General features: G+C 38.5%; 1 protein-coding gene across 22 annotated transcripts in view; it reads right to left on the reverse strand.

Moving 5' to 3' along the window:
- Window positions 1–1,347: 1,347 nt before the first annotated feature.
- Window positions 1,348–21,731, reverse strand: part of LOC110177636 (chromatin remodeler ATRX homolog) — a 597,323-nt gene continuing 576,939 nt past the window's right edge. For 15 of the 22 annotated variants that reach the window (XM_086840143.1, XM_086840078.1, XM_086840081.1 and 12 more), the window contains 3 exons: window positions 11,907–11,934; window positions 11,779–11,842; window positions 1,348–2,085 (listed from right to left, as the gene is read on the reverse strand). In XM_086840143.1, the coding sequence (XP_086696269.1) occupies window positions 2,002–2,085; window positions 11,779–11,842; window positions 11,907–11,934 (176 nt within the window). In that variant the 3' untranslated portion in view covers window positions 1,348–2,001. Of the gene's footprint in view, window positions 2,086–7,494; window positions 7,941–8,014; window positions 11,703–11,778; window positions 11,843–11,903; window positions 11,935–16,890; window positions 16,953–21,731 lie in introns of those variants that run through there. The other 7 variants (XR_015273279.1, XR_015273296.1, XM_086840121.1 and 4 more) reach the window with 5 other exon arrangements.

Below are 21,731 nucleotides of genomic sequence, written 5' to 3' on the forward strand. Positions count from 1 at the left end.
AAGTACACATTCGAGGAGCTAGCGACGCTTCTTGCGAAGATCGAAGCTTGCCTCAATTCTAGACCCCTCTCCCCCATGTCCGAAGATCCATCCGATTTGCTGGCCCTCACACCAGGCCATTTCCTAATTGGAGGGCCGTTGCTTTCCACGCCTGAGCCCGAGATAAAAGGCGAAGCAAAATCGATACTGAATCGATGGCAACATTTGAAGGCCCAACACCAGCAGTTTAGTGCACGATGGAAAGAGGAGTATTTAAAAGAGCTCCACAAACGCAACAAGTGGCAATTTCCGACCACGAATCTCAAAATAGACGATATGGTAGTCGTCAAGGATGACAATCTGCCACCGAACGAGTGGCGGCTCGGGAGAATCGTTTCGGTTTGTCCGGGCGCTGACGGCCGAGTTCGAGTGGTGGAGATCCATACGGCGCGCGGCACAATAAAACGGCCCGTCCACAAGGTCATCCGCCTCCCTGGGGAGAGTAAAGTCCCCTACGTATCCAACGATGAAAATCTTTCCGTTTCCAACCACATGACCGACTCCCATTAAAGTTTTTCTTTTTCGTTTCCCCGCAGAACAACTCGACATCATGGTGCCGCGTCCTCGAACCGCCGAAACCCTGGACAGCAGACGTTCACGAGGTATGAGCTCCTGCCGCTGCCGAGTCTGCCGGGGAATCCATCCTGTTCGGAAGTGCAAGAGGTTTCTAAAACTGAGCACTGAAAAGCGCCTTCGAGCAGTACAGATAAACAAGTACTGCTCGAACTGCCTCGCCCACCAACATTCAGAAGGAACGTGTCGCAGCATAGATGGCTGCAAAAAGTGTGGCGAGAGCCACCATACGTTGCTGCATCTGCACGAAAAGCCGCCGCGTTCATCGCCACCAGAACCTCCTTCGAAACGCACGGCGCGCCCGCCTGCTCCGCGTCGGGCGAGGGAGCCGCGGCCGTCCGTGATGACCGTCTCCAGGTCTCCGTCGCCAGCAATCGAGGCAACCCGTCCTGCGGCCTCCACTCCATCCTCGTCGGTGGCAGCGTTGCTGCACCAGAAGGTCGTTCATGTGCTCCCGACGGCCTGCGTCGTGCTTGATACCGGGAAGACGACCTTCGAGATGGGGGCCATGATTGACCCGTGCATGGCGGTCAGCTCGATTGACCGGTCGCTGGCGGCGGCGTATAGACTACCCACCGTGGACGTAGGAGAAGACCAGGTCTGCTCGGCGACCATCTGGTCCCGGACCGGCAGTTTCAGCTTCGAGGTGATTTTGAGGCTCGATCCCAGCCTCAAGATCAGAACCCCTACACGGACTCTGAGCGACGTCACCCGTGCGAAATTTGACGACATCCATCTGGCGGATCCCTTGTTCCATCGCCCAGCGACAATTTCCCTCGTGTTAGGATCTGACTTGTATCCAAAGCTGATCCAACCGGGGTTCCTGAAATTGGACGAGGGATTGCCCGTCGCCCAGAGCACCGTATTCAGATGGACCGTCTCCGGAGCATGCCGAGAGGCCTAACGCGGTCTTGCGTGCGCAAGGGGAGGGAGAATGTTCGCGCCACAAGGGCGCTTAATTTCGAGCAGCAGTGTGGGAGCACGAGCTTTCGCTCTCGCTGCTCCCGGCCGTCGCTCGCTCCCTCTCGTCTTGCAGCCGAAGGCGACTCCACCGGTCCCAGCAGCCCTTGAGCGGGGTTTTAGATTTAATCGTAAACGAAGTGCCTAATAAAACGAACCAAATTTGAAGCCAACTACGGTCTTTTTTACTGTGCAAGAAACATAAAGTGGAACAACACCAACAACAACACTGAATCAACCCTACCAACGAACAAGGAGGAATTATTGGCTGACGACGGCTAAGGATTTTTTTGGACACCATCCGCCCACTCCATTTCAGTACCAAAAGATTTATCTCAGTTCTTACTCTTATGTGGATATCTAGTATCGGTTCCAGTGTTTTCATTAGGCATGTGGTCAGGCTTATTGGCTGAAAGCCTAACCTTAAATCTATCCTCTACTTCTTGGTTTTGGTTCTTTCTGTTGGTCTGACCTCTGACTTTTCGTTATTCCAGGGTTTAAAGCAGAAGTCGTCTGCAAAAAGTTGATAAAAGTTAAAGAAGACATTAGAGCATGGACAATGCTAATGATGCTAATGCTACCAAACTGAGTGCAACTCAAAACAGGAGATTTGTGAAGAGGGGCACACTTTAGGGGATAAACTGTCATTCATCCCAAAATATGGCTGCTATATAGCAGTTGTAAAACCCATAATATCCTATCAAACATACTGGTATAGTGGTCAGCATTAACAAGGCCTAACAAATTCCGCATGCGCAGGTAAGAACATTTGGCGATTTTTTAATTAACGTCAAAAACAAGGAAATAAAGGAATATTAACTAAAATACCGGTACCGGTCAAACAGAAAGTGCATCTAATGCGTGACAATTTTAAACATATATTTATATTTCAGAAGTGTAAAATTTAAAAAATGTATGGGAATTTAATTAATTTCTTTAATTGCAGTAATGAAATTAAATAAAACAAGAAAGGAAGCTAACTTTGGCACGCCGAAGTTTATAATCCCTTGCAGATAGAACTTCGATGACTTGGAATCCATACAATATAAATTATATATATTTTTGTTAAAAAACAATGAAGTAATACCTGCTTTTATTTCATTCATCTATACATATTATATTAACAGTCTTACATTCGCAGATTTGCTTTTTTCCTCTACATTTAGCGATAATTTGTATGGCACCTATATGATATAATCGTCCGATTTTCATTAAAGTTGACACAAAAAAAATCGTCGCTAATTTCAGATATGAAAATCTGTTGGAAACTGAAAAAGTTATAATTCTTAATTGTATTAATTTCTCCATCGTTCCTATTGGACCTATATGATATAGTAGTCCGATTTTCATAAATTTTTATAAAAACTTGTAGAATAATATGAAATAGATATAACTTTAGTTTGATAAAAATCTGTTGAAAACTGAAAGTTATAATTTTTAATGGTATTAATTTCTCGATCGTTCCTATTGCAGCTATATAATATAGTAGTCCGATTGTCATAAAATTCTACACAAAACTGTAGAATAATATAAAATGGCTACACCTTAAGTTCTTATTATTTTTTAATGGTATTAATTTAATTGAAAACTAAAAAAGCTATAATTTTTAATTGTATTAATTTCTCGTTCGTTTCTATGGGAGCTATATGATATAGTAGTCCGATTTTCATAAAATTTTACACAAAAATGTAAAGAAATATATAATGGCTATATCTCAAATTTGATCACATTCTGTTAAAAAAAAATGTTTCGATCATTCCTGTGACAGCTATATGATATAGTCATCCGATCCGACATATATACGAGTGAGAGTATAAAGAAAACTAACTACAAACTAGTCTCTCAGTTTTAAAGCTATCTGAATGAATCTTTGCAGACTAGACGGTCATGGCTAGATCGACTCTTCTGTTGATCCTGATCAAGAATATATATATACTTTATATGGTCGGAGGTGCCTCCTTCAGTGCGTTGTAAACTTCTGACTGAAATTATAATACCCTGCAAGGGTATAAAAAAAATAAAAAAAATTCGCATACTCCTTTAAAGCTAGTTGTGGCGGCACTTCCGCGATAGAAATATTAACCGATTTTTCGGTACTTTTCAATTACCTGTACCTGTGGTATTCGCACACATAACGAGTAAAGTAATATGCAACAGGTAGAAAATAATTCCAAATGGTAAACGAGACGGTAATTAATCGTTTAGCACTCGTAATTTTTAATTTGTATGCACGACGATAATCGTGCTCTACTTCCTCTCGTAAAAATCGACGGCATTACATTGTCAGAGAGCGACAAAAAGAAAGCAGGGATGTAATGTATTTGAAAATGTAGTGTAAAAGTCGTTTGTGCATTTGACCAAACTGTAAATGCTTGTACAAAAAATTGTGAAATATATATAGAAGGCGAACATGCAACACCGGCTATTTAGCCACAGTAAAAGGAGCATGTCCGCTTTCCGAAATTAGGCACCAAATCCCCCGCAGCGACGAACCGAAACGGGCAAAGCTAAGACACAAAGTAAGACAGCCCTTAAGAATCAGAGCCGGTTTCAGGACGAGGCGTCACTCACCCTAGACCAGAAGACAAAGCTAGCCTGGGACTAGTAAAGGATCGAATAGTTTGCACGGGTGGAGGATGATTCCAAGACCCACTTTTGATGTTGCGGGGTTGCATAATGAGGTAAATATCCTGAAGTGTATCGATGACCCAACAAGAAAGTAGCTGAACCAAACGGTCGGCCATATGGAAGCATTGCGGGAGGGGACCAAGCTGGAGGTGGTGAACAGGTCATTAATCCCATATATAGGGAAGGTAAAGGCTCCCTTCCCCATCGTGATCCAAGGAGACAGTTCGCTGAAGTTGCTACACCAACAAAACACCGACATTCGTACTGCAGACTGTACGGTACTGCATTTATACTGTATATACCCAGGGTGTTGCAGCTTGATCTCCACAAAAGCAAACTAGCGTCAGCGTCAGCGTCAGCGCCTCCTGGCAGCTTCCTGCTATATTGCACGCAACAGGTCAGGAGTCCTGACTCAGGACCACCAGAAGAACTCAGGAGCCTGGTAGAAGCCAGCTCGAAGGCATTTTACCCAAATTTATATGTTAATAAATAGAGCACTTGAGCCCATACATCAACGCCCTAGAGCAGCCAAGTTATATTCTTTATGAAACATAAATTTTCAACCAACATATTCAACATAGCTGTTAAGCCCGTTCAAAATAAATTACGTCTTAGATATAAGAACGTTAAGGTAATTTGTGTATCAAATAATATTAAAAAATTAACTTCATCATGTAAATTAAATACAAGGCCACAAATATATATAGTGACGTATGCCTGACATTCCTTTTAAATTACAAGTACATACAGTATGTATATCCAATATACCCTACATTACCTAATACTTGTACTTCATATAGCTAATAAACCTCGATACCACATAGCAATAAGAATCTTTTACTTGTTCTTCACATAACGAATACACCTCGATGCCAGATGGCAAAAAGAATCTTAAAGTTGCGGCTATGGAAAAAGAATCCAAAAGAGCATTTCAGCTTAAGAGCGAGGTTTGTTCGTCCTGCCGCAACCATAAGAGGGAGAGAGACAACAACATGGACAATTTTGAGTTAAAAGATAGAAATTGTGAAAAGAGAATGTAAAAGACGAAGGATGCATTCATTCGAAATACTATATATTTTTTTATTTATTTACTAAAAATAGCAAATAGGTGCTATAATAATCCGTACCCATACCTCTGACTGAAAAAGAAAGTGTTTTTAAACGATATGCTCCGACTCACATCAAGTGGCCAGCAGCACAGAAAGGTGTATGAACATTGTAAATTGAACTTTAAGAAAAATTCAACATTCAAGAAAATAAATCATTATAAATATAACAAACAATACGGAAAAATACGTCTTGAACTTCGTCTTACACACATCAAGAGCTATCGGACGAAAATGACGAGAAGGTTTTGGACGACTCATAGCCTTAATTTATTCAGAAGATAATTGGAAGAAATATGTGACAAGTTTAACGATCCTCAAGGGTGGGAATGCACAAAAGGAGGCGACGATGTGGGTCTCAGTTTAATCCTCGTAGAGCAAGCAAAAGGAATTGATTTTAAATAGATTTTAGGTTTTGATACTTCGCGTGTTAAGGTGACCATACAGAAGTTTTGGGATCATCAAACTCCTTCGTTCATCTCATTAAAAAATTTTTGCTGAAATGAGCCCATTTCCAGGGCCTTAATTTATTAGCATAATTTTTTCGATAAAACATAAATTTACATTCAAGGCTATAAAAAAGGCAACTATTGCAGGATATTGCTCAAATCTTTTTGCAAAAGTATATAAGAATAAGAATACGTCAGTGGCAAACATAGTTTTACATAATCTGCGTTCATCATTACGTGAGAATGTAGAACCAATTTATTAAAGTCGTTGATAATTATGCCACACATAAGTGGTCCAAGGTGACTCCCTAGAGGGACACGGTTCTTGAAAGCAATTTTTTGAGTACGGTTCGATAAATGTTTCAATTCAGTTTGCCAATAATTATTTTTAAAAATTTTCTAGTTGCAGCACAAGACGCAGGTTTTGTAGACGTTGATCTGTGTTTCATAAAGCCGGGCTGTGAGATGGACATTATTGATCCACATTGGTGATGAAGCTACGCAGTAATTAAAAGATCGAATAACTTGTTATATTGACAAACACGTTAAATTGCTAATGATTAGCCTGAAAGTAAATTTATGTAATTGATTTATATAACATTCGGAATCGTGAGTTCAGAATATAAAGCGAGATGTCAATTATCTTTCTAGACTTGCAGCCCAGTTTTACTGAATTTCTTTTAAAGTCTTGACTTTCAGATAATAAGGCATAAGAAACACTTAACGTTAGGGGATAAACATTTCGAAACCAAAGTATAACGTGAAATAGAAACGCTCAACCATGTTTGTGTGATTATTGTAAGAGTCCAAAAAAGTCCAGTTAATAACTTTGATAGCAATGATAGCTTTTCGAAAGCAGCGAAAAGTAACTGCATTAAAATATTCTACATCTATCTCCAATGTGGGGTAATAAGTGTCTTCGGGACTGGCATTAGAAAACTCCAACGTAAGAATAAGGTCTAAGGCTTTATCACCACAGTTCCGTAGATGATTTATCTGTTCCACTAAAAGGTTAATAAAAATGAATTTTATTAGTTTTATCAAAAATATTTCGACCGAAAACTTGGGGGGTAAGAAATAATAATTGCAAGCGAAAAACGAAGACGATAGGGAATGCATGTGTTTGATACAAGTCATACATGGCGGGGCGACATCGTAAGACCTCTCTCTTTTTTTGGTAAACTAAATAAAAAATATTTCGGCAGAAAACTTGAAATATTCTCTATTTCCACGATCTTGCTTAGGATAGCTTAAGCGACGATGGCGGCGAATTCCCAAAAATCGAGGGAGAGCTTTATTATGTTCCTGGAGATTGGAAAATTCTTACGCGATTCCAGTACCGCAAAGAGAGGTTAGCAAGACCATGAGTTAAGTCATGGGGGTGCAGTGGGAACAAAAATGTTAATTAGGTGAGAACATCTAAGATATGGAAGGAAGGTTGAAGCAAAGGGTGTATAGAGTGGAAGATTCGTAACGCCATTCGATTTTTTTGCACACGCTTTTTTCGTGCTGGCTTTTGAACTGGCTCCAGGCTCTCTCACATTTTTCATTCAAAAGCCAGCGAGAGAGCGGCTGGCTCTATAGCGCTCTCTCGTGCTGGCTCTAGACTTTATACCCTGCAGTACCTGTCATCAGTAATTCATCAACGTTTCATCAACAGTCAAGGGGGTGCTGTTGATGATTCATCGATGACAGGCCATACAAACTGTTGATGAATTTAACATGGGCACGTCCTAGGCTGTCATCAATAAAAATTCATCAACAATAAATCGATGATTCATCGATGTTTCATCAACAACGTCATCAACAATTCATCAACAATAAATCGATGATTCATCATCAATTCATCGATGTATTGTTGATGACACATCGATCAAAAATCGATGTTTCTATTAAAAAGTAACATAATAAAATTAAAATTATACATTAAATAATAAAAATAATTAAATTAAAAATAGTTCCTATAATAATAATACAAAATAAATTAAAAATAATAATAATAAAATAATAATAATAAACATGAAAAATTAAGTATTGAGGTACTGGAAAACGCTCGGACCGCATTCTAAAACGCCATCATCCCTTTTCCTTTTTTTGTGTTGTGCCTCCAAATTTTTTGCGCAACGAAGGCTTTTAGTCAACAGTTTGGCAGCTGGCTCCGTTGCATCAACTTGATTTATTGCATCTGAAAAAGGAAAATATGAAAAATAAATCGAAATCAAAATCTATAAAAAAATACATAATTACCTAAGAGTGCTGAGTATAACTCCTTATGGTCAGTTCAATTTCGGCAGTCAATACGTACGGTTGTGCCTTTCTTGAGTTCTCCCAAGTAATATAACCGAATAACACGAAGTGAACTTACCAGTGTCTATTAATAGAACGCTTATCAGCTCGGAAATCAACAAGTTCGAGCCGATCGATCATCGAACAAGCAAATCAATGCTTGACCCCCCCTGGAAGAGACCCCCCTGGAAGAGACCCCCCCTCCTAGAGGGTAAATACCTTGTTATTTTAAGAACTGACGATGGATCGCTAAGCGGAATATCGCCGTTTACAATAAAAACAACAATTGACTCTACTGTTGGTGGAGAAATCGCAGAATGTAAAAGAACCAGAGATGGAAATCTCTTGATCAAAACAATAAACCAAACACAAACTAACAAACTCCTCAAACTTACCACAATGCCTAGCAACATTCCTATCAAAGTCACCGAACACAGATCTCTAAATGCGTGCAAAGGTGTCATATACTGCAATGAGCTGAGAGGTATTGATGAAGCGGAAATTCTGGAGAACCTAAAAGCACAAAAGGTCACAGAAGTAAAGAAAATTACAAAATTCTCCATGGGTAATACGACCGAAACTGGTCTTATAATCCTTACATACTCGCTGCTTAATCTCCCAGAAAACGTAAACATTGGATATGAGAGAGTAAAAGTACGAGCATACATACCCCATAATTATAGACCAAAAGAGAAGTAAAAACGTAAGGCACAACCTAGATGCCTTGTTTACAGAGATTAGAAATTGGTGTGCACGGTCTGGAGCATCATTATCCGTAAACAAATGTAAACATGTACATATATGTAGGAAACGGAACTGCCAATCTAAAACAGAGACCAGCTCATACGAGTTCGAAACATCTAAAGAGATAAAAATATTGGGAGTATCCATAAACTCCAAGTATAACTGGAGCTCTCATATAGCAAGACTACAAAACTCATTGTCCAAGTCGTTAAACGTTATCAAGTGTCTGTCAAATTATAAGTTCAGCTGTCACCCGTTTACTCTCGTCCAAATTGTCAAAAGTCTATGCATAGCAAAAATAGAATATGCTCTACCCATATACGGCAAAGCCCCAAAATCGGCATTGAGACCGATCAAAACAACTATAAACTCAGCATTACGTTCCGCTCTAGGAGCATTTCCCACAACACCGACTTACAACCTGTACGTGGAGGCAAACGTCCTACCGCTAGAAGACAGGATTATAGCCTCAAAAGCCAAGCTGTTTCACACACTATGCCATTCAAAGGATACCCCACTTGGCCCTATAATTAAAAAAATAACAAAGAAAAGCAACTCAAAATATAAAAATTCGGTAATCCAAGAAAGCATAAACATCTGCAGAAGCTTAGGCCTGTCAATTTGTCTCCTCAAAAAACTACCCAAATCCAAACCTCCATGGCATCTAAAAGTAGAAGCAATAGACACGCAACTGAGCAAATACCCAAAGGCTATAACTCCTAAGGAACTTTTCCTAAAAGATTTTCAGGAAATTAAACACAGCCTTAACAACTGCTACTTCTTATACACAGATGGCTCGAAGTCTAATGAGATAATTGGATATGCGGTAACTACTGAATCCTCAGTAAGAAGTATGGGAGTTCTCCCGGACTACTCTTCAGTCTACGCAGCCGAAGCAACAGCCATTCTTAAAGCTATGGAAATAGGCCTGGAAACTAGAGGGAAAATATGTATCTGCACAGACTCACTTGCAACTATTGAAGCCATAAAAAACATTGACAATACGGACCACCTGACCTCCAAAATACGAGGATTAATCATCAACCACTATCCAAAAATAAAAATCCTATGGGTACCAAGCCATTTAGGTATCCCAGGAAACGAGTTCGCCGATGAGGTAGCGAAAGCAGCCACGATCTCACCACTTCTCACCTCTCCAAACACACATCGACCAGACATAAACAGATTACTTAAAGCATCAACAAAAAGGACATCCCAACTACTTCCCCTTACCTCCAACTGGTATCAAAACATAAACAAAGATGGTCTCAATATTGGCGACTACACCAAAAACGCAGCATTTACTAAAATCCCACGAATCGAGCAAATAAAACTCACAAGACTACGCCTTGGACACATTAAATTAACGCATGCAAACAAGTTTGTACAACCACCATCAAACCAATGCCAATTTTGCAATAGCACAGACGCTACAATTGAGCACACACTGAACGAATGCCCAGCCTTCCACAACCTCCGAGTCCCAACCACCAACTTCCTCCCACTCCTCAGCAACCCAACACCTGACAGTATTACAACAGTTCTTTCTTTCCTTAAAAAGGCCAATCTTCTTCATAAATTATAAATGTACATATATATACTACTTTATCTATTATATATTTAGTAAATTGCAATTAAAAAAAAAAAATATATATATATATTAAGATTGTGAATAATTAGATATTGTAAGCAGCCGAAAGCCTCAGCAGCTATGGCTGACACTCATCCTGTAGCTTAATTTGTAATTAAGTATACAGTGTACAAATAAAATAAATAAACTCCTTATGGTCTCGAAGCCTTTTCTTACAATTCGCACCATCGATGTATCACAATAGCTGCATGCAGACACGAAGTGGGAGGAGGGGAAGGTGTACACAAAATAGAAGACAGAATTGATACGAAAGTAAACTTGTTTTAAATCTTTACATAAAAACTCACCTGATATATAATTTCAATTATTGGAAACTGAACAGAATATGTATATACATACATATGTATAATTTTTTTTTTCAAATTTGGCCTGCGCACACTTCTTACTTAGCTTACTGTTTAATTGCAAGTGAAAACACGAAAAAAGGAAAGGAAAAAATAGGACCGTGCCTCCAACAACAAAACGAACAACGATCCGGAAAAACGGATCCTCGTTTGAAGAGTGAGTGAGGCAGTGAGAGAGACAATCACCATGGCAACATAAGAGCGTAGGCTCCGTACAAGTCGCAGTCGGCAGAGCGTCGACTTTATAGAAGTCGCAGCCGGCAGAGCGTCGACTCTATAGAAGTCGCAGTCGGCGCGTTGATGACGGGTTGATGACAGTGGCTATTGATGACACGCGGTACTGCAGATATCTGTGTTTACTCATACATGGAAACCCATTCTATTTTTAGATCTTTATGCTCTCAACTTTGTGAGAGCAGGGAGAGCGCCATTGTCGTTTGAACAAAAAATTAGCCCCATATTGCAAAACGAATGTATGGTCGTGAGGCATCTTGTAAATTGTATAGTCTTTGGTTAAAGTCACTCATAGCAATAAATGCTGAATATATTTAAAAATATGATAATTCTGATAGGTATATAGTGACATATTCACAAATTTTGCTATGTTAAAAGAAATATGAATCTGCAGCGTAGGCGATCCCACGCTGAACCAATGTAAACAATCCACATCCGGAGCAGGCAATGCTGCTTCTCAATAACATAAATAATTCTTCAATTAATATCCCAAGCGGGCGATCTCGCTCCCCAACTTTTGTAAACAAAGGGCAGTAGAAGTAAGATTTTTGTCACAATAATTTAGCCTTAAGCTGAGATCATTTGAATAAAGACGTGAAGCGGAATATTCGTTTTATTAATCCAACTTAGCGTTGTCCTTAGTCAACTGACGGGAAATTAGTTCGACTCACAAAACAGGAACACTTCACTATATATACGGTAATACGATTTTTTTTTTTTAATTTCTGGATTAAAACGATTTTATATATAAATTTTATACTTACATTGAAATCAGAATAATTTGTCAAGTATGACGATAATCCGGGAACAGAAATATTATTTTGCAACCTGAATAAAAACCGTATGATTAGTTTCAAAACTAAATAGAAATAGCGAAGTAACTAATACTAACTTGTCAGTTTCCATGTTTCCTTTATGTTCTGGAAAAAGAAAGCAAAATATTTGATAAAAAATAATAGATAGAACTAGGCCAGTTAGAGGAATATTCATAAACATGTATTCTTAATATATTTATATCGTTGCATAAGTTTCCTACGCAGTGGAGACAATTTCGACCCTATAAGGAATATACATATATTCTTTATCAGCATCAACATCAATTGTCTATCAGTAACCAGGCAACAGGGCATCGATGACAACGAGGCCGCGGACGAACTTGCACAGGAAGAAGTCGGACTGAAGAGTGGCAGAAAAAAAATCGTTCTCGTTTCCCTAAGAACGCTCCAAAGCGAGCAAGAAAGGTGGGCGACGGACGAGTAACAAGCAAGAGGAGGAGAAACTTTGCAGCATGCAAAATATCAAATCATGGACAAGAAGCGAAATAGTAAACTAATAAACTATGTTCTGCATCAACCTCGTGAAGATTGCAGACTGTTAGTGAGAATTGTCACAGGTCCCTTATATAAAATAAATACATTTTCGTGTTAGAAGTACATGTACAAGTATATATATGTATATATTACAGCGCTTGTGGGCGTTATGGTATTGGAAAATGTACCCTGTACCTGTACCCTGTCAAAGAAACATTTTCACTCCTTTTAGGTTTAAGCACACAGTTCACTGCAGTGAAATTGGTGATCCAAAAACGCGGTTCGGCCTCGAAAAGACTCCCCAAATGACATTGACTTTTACACAGAAGAAGACAATTAAGGCAAAATTTTACATTTGAGTCTTTCTACACTCTCAAACTTCTTGTTTTTAGCGTCAAATCGCCAGGGCAATATAACCCAAAGGTTCTTAATTCAGTTTATGTTACGGGAGCACTTTAGACAATCCAAAACAATTATTTGGTGATCATTAATGGCTTGCTGTGTTTGTCTACTCTTGTGAATACTGTTAATTATTTTGCATAAAAGCCAGATCTACCTCCATATTGGCTCCAAATATGTCAGAAGATGATCCAACAATACTTATTCGTATACTTTCATACATTGTTAACTCTGGGGCTTCTGAAGCACAGATCAAGCAGATGCATGTCCTACAAAGTTAAAAAACATAGAAGACTATCAGAAAAGATCAATAGCAATAGTTGTTCATACAGAGCAAGGGGTCAGATATATTGCTAGGTCAACAAAATCGAAAAAAATGCCAGGATTCAATAGTTCCAAACATGTTATCACACTTGCACGATGCTGTTCGTATGACATACATGGGAAGACATCTAAGTTAGAGATATTTCCGCCAATTGAGTCCTCCTCCGTTAACGTGGGCTGGTCTGGAACTAACTTTACCTCACAGAAGCGCTTCAACCATGCCTCGGTGTCCAAAAGCACTCGATGACAGCGCAATTGGGTTGATTCCCTCACGCCTTCTGTAATCCTTTTTTAAAAGTGCAAGGTTGTTAGCTGCTCCAAGGTCGGAGCCTCCGAATCAGATTTCATGCTGCCGAACGTTAATCAAACTTAGCGCAACTCACCCATCCAAATAATCATATAATGATTACTCCGTTTGCGCACAAGCGTTTTCGAAATTCCGTGACCTGCAGCTGCGCCGCCAATGTATTGTCGTTTCCTTTCCCGTGTTTCGAGAGTCTGAGAATAAGCACAGAAGAAAAGCGTCTCGAAAATTCCGCCGTTGCTGTGCCTGTGTATCGCAGTCCTCTTTTCAGGCAATTCGCCAAGCCCACTTGCAAACGTAACACCGCCGCGATCTAACGGAATCTATTTACACACGAAATTTTCGAATTTAAAAGTTTTGCACTTGCAGTTTCCCCTTATGGGCTACCATCAATAGTTGTGTCCCCTTGTATAACTAACAAGAGGTCATTGTAAGAGGGGTTCCCAGGCAAGACCGAACACTGTTAGAATATATTAAAGCTTTATAATTTAACTAAGTCTATAGGCGGCGTGTGTTCAGCGGCGTTCGCAATTATAGACTGCTCTTCCTTTCACCTCCGTTCTCCCTCGTATTCACTGTACAGCAACGAGGGAGCGACTAGCTGAACACCGCTCTCCCGCACAATGGGACAAGCGGACGGAAGGTTTATAATGTATGTAGTAAAACACTTTCTCTGCTGTCCCTCAAAGGTAAGAAAGTTTAATTATTACGTGGTGTATTATTTTACGTTTACCTCCAACTAAATTAACGCAGAAAACCTTATCGTTTTATTTGGGTTCTGGTAGTAATTGATTTTGAATGTAGTTTTGCTACGATCCTGGATCCATTAAAAATTTTCTAATTTTTTTGTTCCCTGTGGCTACTTTAAAGTAAGGTAGCGAGGAACAGTTAATCTAAAAAAATAGTGCTTAGCGGAGTCTATTTATTTCTGTTGATCGGCATTGGCTTTCCATACGTATTCTTCCTGTAGGTATTTCAAATTGTTTGTATCTACAATAATACTTCTAATATTCTTGTTCTGAGCTACATAGGTATAACTAATTCAGCATTTTTACCGAAACGTCGGAATTTTCTTTGCCGTCCTATCTTAGAATATGGGCCCTGAGTTTGTAGCCCTTAGTAGGGTGTCCATATTAAACGCATCGAATTGGTTCAAAAGAACTTTTTACAGTGTAGAGCAGGTTTAAATTGGTATGCAAATCAAAGATTGTCTTCCTATTCTAATAGACTCCTCCTTAGCTAAAAGTGAAACTATGCTAGGCATAACTTTTATTTATAAGCTCATCCATGAAGACAAGGAAAGTGCTAACTTGTTGAGTCAGCTGAATTTCCGCGTACCAAGATCCTATATACCCTTATTGTTTTGCCACTTTAAAACTGTTGAACTTCATGACTTGTTTTAAGCATACATGGGCACGGAAAATACCTGATTGGGGCAGACACCAAATTTTATCAACAAGAACCAGCTCGCTGCTCGTCAGAATTATGAGGCTGAAATGTTAGGAAAGTATACACTGACAACATTTTTTGAATTTTTTATGAATATTTTTTTACTAATTGCTCGAAGTCAACTTTATCTTCACTTAGTGTAATTTTTAATAAAGCCGTCGTGTTTATATCAGTTTATCTAGTTTTATACAAATTTGTATAATTTTTATGTGTGAGAACGCTGCATCACACACATACGTTCTGGCGAAACATGCTTCCAACTGAAACATTGAAGCTTTAAAATCCCTGCCGATTTCCTTAATTGCAAGTACTTTGTAGTCGGCTTGCAGGTCACTATGCTCCATTTGGAATTTAGGTGGTTGCTTCATTATACAGGGTGCGGCACGAAAACTAGCTGATTTTAGAAGTAGTTGACATACCATTCCAAATTTTTTTTATTCTTGTAACACACCTTCTGAAGTTTTTATTACACAGTTTTGAAGATTACATCGGACAAGTGATGGCCGCCGTTTTCAATGCACTGAGATATCCGATTTTCGAAGCTCAGCTGAACTCTCTCAAGCATATCGACGGGTATCTTTGCGATTGCTTGCCGAATGTTATTCTCCGATGAGCTGGATGGGGTTTTGTCACATTCCCGCTCTCCCTGAATGTTTTCACCCACGAAACAATCGACTGACGGTCAGGAACGCGATCTGCAGGATGAATGTTGAGTTGAGTGGCAATTACGGAACGACCGTTGAAAAAGTAAGCCTCGCAGGCAAATGCGCGCTGCTCTTTCGTCCAATGCATGATGTCCACTGACTGCGGAGTAGACGAAACTTCAGGAAGTCCCCTAAAACATGAGACACTCCCCACCCTTACCCGACCACTCCCCGCCGATTGGCACCAAACACAAATCAGCAAGTTTTCGTGCCGCACCCTATATTTATGCTTCCGACAACTTGAATAATTAATTTTTAGTTGATATTTAAACCTACATTTCACGCACTAAGGCCTACCAAAGACTATACAGAGTGGAAGATCAGTACTAAACTAGCTTCAGGCTCTCACATTTCGTTCAAGAGCCAGCAGCTCTCTCACGCATACAGCTATGTTTTCGTGCTGGTTCTAGAGCCAACAGCTCCCTCAAACGCATAGAGCAACATGGAGTGCCTCAAAACACCGATTTCGCGATTGAATTTATTGCATGTTTTTAAATTTATTTTATTTTATTTTTATAATTTGTGTTAAATAAAAAAATTTTAAAAAATTATAAGTACATATATAATTATGAATTTAAATGATCTTTTTTTTTTGTTATAATAATATTAATTTATATATGTATTTAATAATTCAAATATTTAATAAACATACATATTTATATATTCTGTATGTACATATTATGTAAATAACCCAATTTTAGTATTTCATATGAAAATAAAATTTAGTTAAATGATTTTGTGAAATTCAAATTTGTTTTGTTTTGCGCGCTCGGGTGAAAAAGCGGGCTACAAAAATCGCGCCAATTATTTGTTTTCCCCTTTTGGTTTCTCTTCTTGCGTTCGCTATAAGCCTACAACAGCATAGAGTGCCGATTAATAAGATTATTAATTACTCAAACGCTTTCCTATCAAATAAAATTTAACCCGTTGGATCTGCGACATAAACTATAATAAGTGAGTGTAGAAATTGTGCAAATAAGTGGTATAAATAACAAATTACAACTTTGGCGATGCTTTGTGCGTCCATTTTGCGTGCTGTTGCTGCTGCTCGCTATTGAAACAGGATTGATTTTGAGCATTTTGTTCTTTAATTGTTAAATTGTTGTTGGCCATTTAAAAGCCTCTATGGCAATGGCAGATAAAAAAAGCACGAGCAGTATAAACAAGTGCTGCCTGCCCCACTGCCCTTAAATTGTTTAAATTTCCAGAAAAAGACCAAAATATTTTAATGAAATGGGCAGAAAAATTCAATTTTAGTGAGGATTTTGTGGCGAACAGATGATATTGGGATAAAATATCTGAGGCAATAAACAATCCCAGATCGCAATCTAGTAAAAGATTACATATGTGATAGTGATGAAACAGATTTTAATGCTGTAAGCTCACCTCCACTAAAAAGACACCGCTAACAGTCACCTGCTGAAATTTATCATCAGTGCCATAAAACCCTTAAAATGAAAAAAAAAAACATATTTTGATTTAGATAATTGTCTGATGATAAACAAAGGAGAATAAAGAAGCTGCAAAAATAAAATTCGAATTTAAAACGAAAAGTATTTTTTATTCGGGGTATTTGAAAAAAATTTAAACTTATATTGAACTAAACCTGGCGAACTTTGTTTTGCCAGCAGATGGCTTCGTTTTATGTAACATTTCGTTTGGTGATAAAAAAATTGTTTTTGTTTTGTATTTGAAAAGCAATGAAGCCACTTTAACTTTTTCACTTGCGCAGCACAATCCCTCCGTTTCCCTTTTCAACTTTAACGCATTGCAATATCGGCATATAGTCGTCATTGGTTCAATATCCAAATGTTCATCATCACTGTAGTTCTCCGTTGATGCCAATGATCTTCGTGTCCTCACTAGAGGTGGAGAACTATCGATGGCACTATCGACACTATCGATGGTTTCGCGCTATCGCACCGCCATCGATGGCAGCCCTGTACTATCGATAGTTTTGCACGCGGCTTATCACAACACAAAGAAAAAATAAAGTTGAAAGTGGAACGCAAAAATATAGTGAAAAGCAAAAGTATAGCTGAGAGTAAAAATCTCCTAATGCTCTTTTTGAAAAAGAATTAGTTTTGTACTTCTTTTCCGCTTGAGTGCGCAGTTCGACGATGTACTTTTTATATAATCCCTATTCAAAAAAGTCTAGTTATTAACGTAGGTCCTAAGCGCAGTTAACCTAAGAGTTAAAAATATAATGAAGCAACAAATTAAATGAATTTTTTATTTTTAAAGAGTTAAAAATATAATAAAGTTTTGTTAAAATTTCATTTTATAGCTTTTTTACATTTAACAATTAAAAAGCATCACACTACCGATAGAACTATCGACACTATCGATGGTTTGAGAAAAATAATCGCTCACTATCGATAGTTCTCCACCTCTAGCTCTAAGCTACCGCCCTACCAATTTTCACCCAAATCGGTCAAGCCGCGGTGGATGTGTTGTCACAGATTACCACAGATTTTTTTGTTATCGATATGGTATCACAAATTACCGATTACAGATGACGTTGAAATTCGTTACGCGCATTTTTTAAAATATGCAAAATCAAATGTATATTTTTCAATCTTTCTGAGAGATTTTCTTAACATTTGTTTCCGTAAGAACCTTGCACAGAATATTAGAAAACTAAAAATCAGCCAAATCATGTTATGTGGCGACAACGAAAAACGGAGTTCATTTTTATTATATACATTTTTGTGCCAGAATCAAACATAAAAGTAGAATGCCTTAAAAGCCTTATTTATAAAAACATGAACATAGCAGAAAATACTGTGCTCAAAGTAAGAGGCGTAGTGTATGATCAAGGAGATAACAAAAGAAAATGTTCCTCGTTCCTTTAGCTTCAATAATAAACAAGAAAAGAATCTAACTTAGGCACGCCAAAAGTTTATATACGCTTGCAGATATAACGTCGATAACTAGGAATCCATACAATATAAATTCTATAAATATTTGTGTTAAAAAACAAAGAAGTTACACCTGCTTTCATTTCATTCACCTATACATATTATATTAACACTTTTACATTCACAGATTTAATTTTTTTCCTCTACATCTAACGATTTGTATGGCACCTGTATGGTATAATCGCCCGATTTTCATTAAAGTTGTCACAAAGTTTAAGACAAATATAGAATGGCTATATCTCATCTAATCATCTCTAATTTCATGAAAATCTGCTGGAAACTTTAACTTTGGAAATTTTAAAGTAATATGAAACGGCTATATTTTAAATTTGATGAAAATCTGTTGAAAACTGAAATTTCTCCATCGTTCCTATGTGAGCTATATGATATAGTAGCCCGATTTTCATGAAATTTTACATAAATTTGTTGAATAAAATGAAATGGCAATATTCCAAATTTGATTAAACTCTGTTGAAACTGAAAATGTTAGAATTTTGTTTGTAAAAATTTTCCGATCATTCCTATGGCAGCTATATGATATAGTCGTCCGATTCGACATATATACAAGTGAGAGTATATAGAAGACTAACTACAAAGTTTCATTCAGATAGCTTCAAAAGTGAGAGACTAGTTCGCGTAGAAACGGACAGACGGACAGACGGACATGGCCAGATCGACTCGGCTGTTGATCCTGATCAAGAATATATATACTTTATATGGTCGGAGGTGCCTCCTTCAGTGCGTTGCAAACTTCTGACTGAAATTATAATACCCTGCAAGGGTATAAAAAAATATAATCTTACAATATTTTTTTTATACCCTTGCAGGGTAGGTAGAACATTCCGCATCTCTTCAAATCTATAAAATATAACTTACTAAAAGCTAAGTTTGAAATCCCTGACGGAATATACTAGAGGTATACGAATTAGAGCAGGGATCAGTAACGAAAATGACTAAATTAACAAAAAGTCACGTTAATCCAAACAAATTTGAGCTTATATATATATATATATATATATATGTATATGTCGGCGAATGGATATACCATTCGTATACCAGCGTATGCAGAATGCTAGTTCCTGGAAAGTTTGTCTTACGCGGAACTTTGGCATTCTTGGTTCTATTCTATGATTGGTCCTCTTAGTTCGTTGTGGCGCGACACAGCTGCGCTGTTAGTTCCCTTTTTCACAGGCGGCAGCGTCGCGTCGCTGTCGCCGTGTGTGGTTCGAAGGCAGTTCTTAGGCAGAACGATCGGGCAGTCTTCAGCGATCGTCAGCCAGGAAAGTCGAAACTCACTCCGCTCGAAAATGGAACGCAACCACGAATCGACATCAGAAGTGGGATCGGGTCCTCAACCTAATACATTAGATGGACCATGGCGAGCCATCATGGAACTACAAAATCAAAATTTAATCGAACTTGTGCGAGCAATTAAAACAATAGATCCTGATGCAGAACAAAGGAAATCGGTGCAACTACCAAAATTCAATCCAGACAAAGCATGCGCCATAGCCTCATCCTGGTGTTCAACTGTGGAAATAATTTTAAAAGAAAATACCTTAAAAGGCAGTGCGTTGGTCGTGGCTTTAAGCTCAGCATTGGAAGGTAGCGCTTCGCAATGGCTATCTCAAGTGTGCTATGCTGATATAACCTGGCTCGAGTTCAAGGAGTTGTTCATACAACGTTTTGATACAATAGAAACACCAGCCGCTATGTTTCTAAATATTTTAACAAAGCGACCGACTGATGGCGAGTGTCTGGCAGTGCACGCCAGCCGCATGGTAACCGAGTTAATGACGAAATGGCGCGAAATGGAAAAAGAAGAAATTGCCGTATCCGTGACTCTTGCTGTGCTGGCAAATTTCGATAATCGCTTGCAGCGTTTGAGTTTCACATCAAATGTTCGAACCCGAGGCGATCTACAGTCAGAATTAAAAGCGTTCACATTCAATAAAAGAAAAATTGGATTTGTTGAGCAGCAATCTGAAGGCTACCCAAAAAGGCAAAAGCAACCCTCGATAGAGTGCCATTTTTGTGAAAAATTAGGCCACAAGATGTTTGAATGCAAACTGAAGAAGCAACAACACCACCAAGCGAATGACAAAGATCGACATGGCAGACACGATGAACATCGACGTGACAAAGCAAATGTTACTTGCTACAAATGCGGAGACTGGGGTCACATATCCACCCAGTGTACAAAGAAGGAAGCTGAGAAGAACAAGACATTCAACCGGGAAAAGCGAGTGGAACAGTGCAGCGTTGCAGTACCTAAAGGGAGCATGAACCATAGAGGCCACATTTTTGAAGTCACTTTTGATTCCGGATCGGAATGCTCTCTGATGAAAGAAAAGCTAAGTACAAAGTTTTCTGGTAAAAGATTGAATAATATTGTTATGTTAAGAGGCATTGGGAGTAATGGAATATGTAGTACAGTACAAGTTCTAAGTAACGTAAAAATTGATAATAATTATATCGAAATTTTGTTTTATGTAGTAGGCGATGATCACATGCAGAACGATATCGTCATTGGACGTGAAATACTAAAACAGGGTTTTGATATTGCCATTTCATTAGACAAATCTTCGATTTCAAGAGCCAAAATAATTAATTTGTGTACTGGTAGTGAGCCAACTGATATTGATACAGAACTTGACGGAGAAAATAAAATAAAACTAAATTCATTATTGGCAAAGTACTCAAAATGCTTTATCAAAGGAATTCCATGCACTAAAGTTAAAGTAGGTGAAATGAAAATTAGATTGATCGATTCAAGTAAAACTGTTCAGAGAAGGCCATACCGATTAAGTCCATGCGAGCGAGATTTAGTTCGAGGGAAAATTGAGGAGCTGTTGAGGTGTAATATAATAAGGCCAAGCTGTTCCCCTTATGCAAGCCCTATACTGTTAGTTAAAAAGAAAAATGGTTCGGACAGACTCTGCGTTGACTATAGAGAGCTTAATTCAAACACAGTGGCTGATAAATACCCGCTGCCACTTATACAGGATCAAATAAATAGACTTCGAGGAGTTAAATATTTTACGTGTCTAGATATGGCCAGTGGATACTACCAAATTCCTATGGATGCTGATTCGATAGAGTACACAGCGTTTGTGACGCCAGATGGTCAGTATGAATTTGTGTCTATGCCATTCGGGCTTAGAAATGCGCCTTCTGTTTTTCAACGATTAGTAATCCAGGCGCTAGGGGATTTAGCGAATTCTTATGTTATCGTCTATATGGATGACATTATGATAACTGCCATAACATTAGAGGAAGCTTTTGAAAGATTGGAAATTGTTTTAA

This window comes from Drosophila serrata, unplaced genomic scaffold (assembly GCF_035046125.1).
Source record: "Drosophila serrata isolate PLE 108 unplaced genomic scaffold, ASM3504612v1 contig_88, whole genome shotgun sequence".
Taxonomy (NCBI): Eukaryota; Metazoa; Arthropoda; class Insecta; order Diptera; family Drosophilidae; genus Drosophila; species Drosophila serrata.